The 5,013-nt window shown below is 42.5% G+C and overlaps 1 protein-coding gene across 2 annotated transcripts in view; it reads right to left on the bottom strand.

The window, feature by feature from the left end:
• Nucleotides 1-779: 779 nt before the first annotated feature.
• Nucleotides 780-5,013, bottom strand: part of LOC123054182 (uncharacterized) — a 6,168-nt gene continuing 1,934 nt past the window's right edge. The window contains exons 4-10 of one of the 2 annotated variants that reach the window (XM_044477901.1): nt 3,255-3,453; nt 3,030-3,215; nt 2,353-2,556; nt 2,081-2,246; nt 1,891-1,950; nt 1,408-1,480; nt 780-1,193 (exon numbers count right to left, since the gene is read on the bottom strand). In XM_044477901.1, the coding sequence (XP_044333836.1) occupies nt 936-1,193; nt 1,408-1,480; nt 1,891-1,950; nt 2,081-2,246; nt 2,353-2,556; nt 3,030-3,215; nt 3,255-3,453 (1,146 nt within the window). In that variant the 3' untranslated portion in view covers nt 780-935. Of the gene's footprint in view, nt 1,194-1,407; nt 1,481-1,890; nt 1,951-2,080; nt 2,247-2,352; nt 2,557-2,711; nt 2,955-3,029; nt 3,454-5,013 lie in introns of those variants that run through there. The other variant, XR_006426069.1, reaches the window with a different exon arrangement.

Here is a 5,013-nt window from a genome sequence, read left to right as displayed (position 1 = left end):
AGACAGAAGAAATGGCTCCACTGTCGGCCTTATACCTAATTAATCCCCAATTATGCATACACACCGGTTTAGATTCATACAGATCCTTCTCGGATTCGACAAACTGGTACTCAGGTTCATACATCTTCGGCCTAAGGCAGTGATCTGTGATTTGGAGTGGTTTACTTTGAAGAGCTAGTAAATTCACACCCAAGCCCTACCCTCAGAATTTATTATTCAAGCGGGTGCATTTGTGCTCGGGATTAGAGTAACACTTTTGATGTATGAGAGTCTTTAGTGCTACCTAGAGCAGAACTTGTTGCATCTCTTTTTTTTTTTTTTTGAGAAAATGTTGCATCTCATATTTGATGATAGTGGAAGAATATTTTGATGGTTTCAGTCCGTGGTTTTTACCCCAACTTGGGGGGCTTTTCACATGATAATCCTGATGTTCATGCGTGTTGATTTTCGGCTGATGTTTTGAGTGGTTCACTTGACCTCAAACACATATGAGTTGTGTTGTTTGAGATGCAGCGTCACGCTGAACGAAGTTAAGAAAAGCATTAAGTTTCGTCCTAAGTTTCGACTAATCAAACTTACTCCATACAAGTTGATGCATATGTTTCCTTTCATGACCGAGAAATGTCCAGGTTACTTTGTTTCCTCTGCAGTTTTCAGATACCTTACTTGTGTGTTAGTAATTCCCAACGTTAGGTTCAACATTGCCGTTTTCTGGTTTGAAGGGAAAACGCTTCTACTGCAACATTGCCGCGGGGCGGGCACACACACGCCCCCGTAAGAACAGAGAAAAATCACTAAAGTTTCAATCATCTTTACAGATACTTTTTACAGATTTTGCAATCTGGACGCGATCGAGCCACCACACAGTTGCATCATTATTTTTCTTCTCGTGGTAAGCTAGCAGTAGCAGTGACACTTGTATATAATCCGCCGGGTCACAGCTTGTTGGTCTTGGCCAGGTACACGACGGCGCCGGAGGTGGCCACCGGGATGACGACGTCGTCGGAGAAGGACTTGAGGCCCGGGACGACCCTCTTGACGAGGAGCGCGCACATCGGCGCGCCGAAGAGGACCACGAGCACGTCGAAGGCGGCCTTGCCGAAGCTGAAGCTGTTCACCGTGACGAGGTTCTCGGTGATCCTGTGGAACTGCTCCTTTGTGATGTTTACTCCGTCCCTCTTTCCCCCAAGAGCCTGCACTAGAGGGAAACAAAATTCATTAATACCCCTACCTGGTTTACTTTCTTTTGCAATATTTTGTGATGACATCCAAATGTTTTCTTTTTAGCAATTTAAAAGTTTTGAAACCAAAGAAAGATTCTAAGCTCTGTTGAGAAGCTATGCCAAATAAAGCAGAGGAACCTCCTTTATAGTATTATTATTCTAAAACAAAAGGGTGTGTCCGAACCTTGTACTCTTTCTCGAGTTCATCTTTGGTTGGCATCCTGTACTGCAGCTGCCCTTGTTTCTCACAAAACTTTCTGAAGTAGAATGCAAAATAACAGATAGAAATTGTTAGGTATCACCATCGATGAGGTTTCAGCTGGCTGAATATATTTGAGCTTCTGAACGGATCAGGAACATTTCGGCATTGAATCTGACCGAAAGCTACACTACTCCCTTGGGTACACTGGAACGCAACGTTTTGGACATTGGCGCATTTTTTCAGATATATAACTTTGACGACTAGTTTCTACTGCAATATATGTATAACGAAAAACAAAATTGTAATATTCAGAAATTACTTCTCGAGATAAATCTATACTGCTACGTATGGCTTTCAAGTTCCCAAGCTAAATATTGGAGTCAATATCAGTCGTCAAAGTTTCCAATGTTTGGCTTAAGACATGTCCAAAACGTCGTTTTTCTGTGTGTACCAAGGGAGTAGTACCTGTTTATGCGCATGCATGAACTTTTAATCCGTAAAGGCTTAGGAATCAAAGGAGAATTCCTGCAGGCATCCAATAATATTTCAACTATAATACTACCAATCTGTAGGCTGTATAGATACTAAAACAAATGATGCGTTATACTAGCAGCTCCCTAGCAATGCTCTCTAGCTCTTGAGAAGAAAGGCTTACTCAATGAGCTCGAAGATGGCGTGGTAAAACTCATTGAAGGTTTTGGCAGGCTTGACCTTTTCGTCGTAGTTGTTGTCCATAAATTTGATGAGCTGCTCCTTGGCGTTATTATGGTTGGCCACAGCCTTGCCGTCCTTGTCGTTCTTCTGCGTCGCCCGCCCGGCCTCTACCAGAAACATCAGTCATGTTAGAAGCAAAACCAGCAAGCATTTGCAAAGATGGTTGACCCGAGATCGCGCGACCCAGTAGCTAGTGTTCGTCGATGATCATACCTTGCTTCGCCTTGGTGACGGCCTGACCCATTGATCTGATCTTTGTGGGCGTGGAAGGGCGGGTTTCCTTGCTGCTGTGGTGAGAAGAAAGGAGGTTTCTTGTGCACATGCAAGCACGGGGGCTGGGGAGGAGTATATGTGGGGGCGTGCGTGCCGCCGGTGTTCCTTGTGTGAGGCCAAGGCAACGGCGTTGGCGTTGCTCCTGCCGAAAGCAAAGCGGGGGAGGCATCAAAGGAAAGGGTCCAACAACAGGACTTGTTCTGGCTCCCGGCGACGCTAGCTTAGGATTCTGTTATATTATAATTGGAGGCGTATCTGAAATATGAGAATGTTGATTATGGAAACTTGCACGGTCGCAATTGAATCAGTATGCCCTCTATAAGATGATAAGCAATAGTACTTGCAAGCGGTCTAGTGTACAAAAATGCTGCGCTTTTTAATAACAATAATGGTACAAACTCACAAAACTACAATGCTATACAGACCCAGTGAATTAATCAATGGACTTGGACGCTACTCATAGCCACAAAACCTATTCATTCATGCCCTGAGATCTTACTCGTCTCCTCGACCAGCCACTTCCAATTACAAAAATGTACTCCCTCCGTCCCAAAATAAGTGACTTAACTTTGTACTAACTTTAGTACAAAGTTAGTGTAAAGTTGAGTCACTTATTTTGGGACGGAGGGAGTACTTCAGAAAGATGGACTGCATGAGAAAGCTTAGCTCCTGAGGGCCTTGATGTACAGATGGAGTCTTCTGCATGCGGATCCAGTGTTCAAATTCGATTGTTGAATTCCATGTGGTGGATGGAAAATCACCCAACATCTGGTTGGGCAGACACCAGCTACAAAATTGTGATGCTGCAGCAAGGATAGATGTACAGCTTGCTCATATTTTACCAAGTGGTGACTCGTCGCTGTGCTCATCCACCAGCCAGAGTTTATGATCACGGAAGCGTTTTATCTTCTTTTCAAACCCTGTTATGTAGTTGTTATGTATAATGACATGCTTGCCCTTTGTCTCCTTGACCCATTTTTTGTTCTTGAAATATAGACCTCCAGTTGGAAAAGCAGACTGAGGTAGTAAATACACATCCACCTGCAAGCATATCTTATATTAGTAGTTTTACAAATGACATCATCTGTTGCAGAGGCAGCGATGCAGGAAAATATTCTGAGAAAACAGAATAAAACCCTTTGCCATGTACCATGACTTTGTTTCCATCCATAAAAGACCTCCAGAAAATACTTGCAGAATGTAAACTACTCCCTCCGTCCCAAAAACGTCTTACATTATGGGATTGAGGGAGTAAAACTTAAACGCAGCAACGATATTCATAAAAAAACTGGTAAGTATGTTATATCTTTAGGGAATTTATAAACATATAGGTAACAGTTACGAGCTTCCTTGGAAAAGTTATTACTGAACAAGTACATTTTAAACATGGCAAAGCTTAGTACAACCAATGCATGTCAACTGAAGTCCACATTAAAGATAACAGTGTAGAAGCTAAAACCATGCCGAAACAGTTACTCCGGTCCACATTTTACATGAAGTGCCACATGGAGATGGAGATGATTAAAATGGATATCGAGCAAAATGAAATCAGTCAAAGATCAACTTCAACCACCTTCTCATGAAGTTCAAATTTTAACCTATTAAGTGCCTTTTCATGATGTCGTTAACATATTTGTTGTAGTAATTCATGATATATGAATGATTAACTAACAATTGCAAGTGTTTCTTAAATTGTCCTCTATCTATCCACTATAGCAAATCCCATAAATGGTTGATGCTTACACAGCGAACTCTATTGTCTAGTTGATAGAAAAGTTGTCGGCAAATGTTCCACTGACAAAATGAGAAGTCCACAACTCCACATTGCCCGATTGTGCCCCGTCCCAGTAAAATAACATGTACACGTGGATAACAGGAGGTCGAGGTTGATAATACCCTTGGTTCTCTGGCATTGCCGTGAAGGAGATAAGACATGCAGGATAGAAGAAAGACTAGAAAGATAACTTCTTGCTAGATCTCAGAAGATCATTACTGCTTAGATATATATAGTATCCATCTTCTAGACTGAATACAGACTTATCTTATCATAGTATCCCAACCTTGCACAACACAGATTTAAACTGTTCCCCACTAGCCTAGAGACTTCGGTGGACCAAAAACTTGAGCACAGGTCGAACATGATTCTGTCCTATATGAACCTACTATGCCTAGTGCCGTGGCGGTCGCGCAGTGTCCACCTTGACATGAGCTTGATCACTGCCTCCCTCCTGTATGCGGCCACGGCGAGTCCGGTACGAATCGCATGCACGAAATCTGACTCGAAACTCTTATCTCTTAGTAACATGACCTTGCACAATAAACAGAATTTAAACTAATCATGACTGGCCTAGGGAGTTTGTTCGACCTAGGACTTGAGCCTGGTTGGACAATTTGAGACACAAAGAAGTGAAGAACTTAAGTCCAATTCAACATGACTCCACCTAATGCTGCTACGTCATATCCCTCAAGGAGCGAGTCTCTCCCTACCGCTTACCTTGAGATAAAAAAACACTGGCAAAAATGGATGTAGAGGTACATCCATTTACGGCACACGGTATTATTTTTTTTGCGAAGTCGGCACACGGTATATTGATAGTTTGA

The sequence above is a fragment of the Triticum aestivum genome, chromosome 1A (assembly GCF_018294505.1).
Source record: "Triticum aestivum cultivar Chinese Spring chromosome 1A, IWGSC CS RefSeq v2.1, whole genome shotgun sequence".
NCBI classification, from domain to species: Eukaryota; Viridiplantae; Streptophyta; class Magnoliopsida; order Poales; family Poaceae; genus Triticum; species Triticum aestivum.
This window is presented reverse-complemented; position numbering and strand designations above follow the sequence as displayed.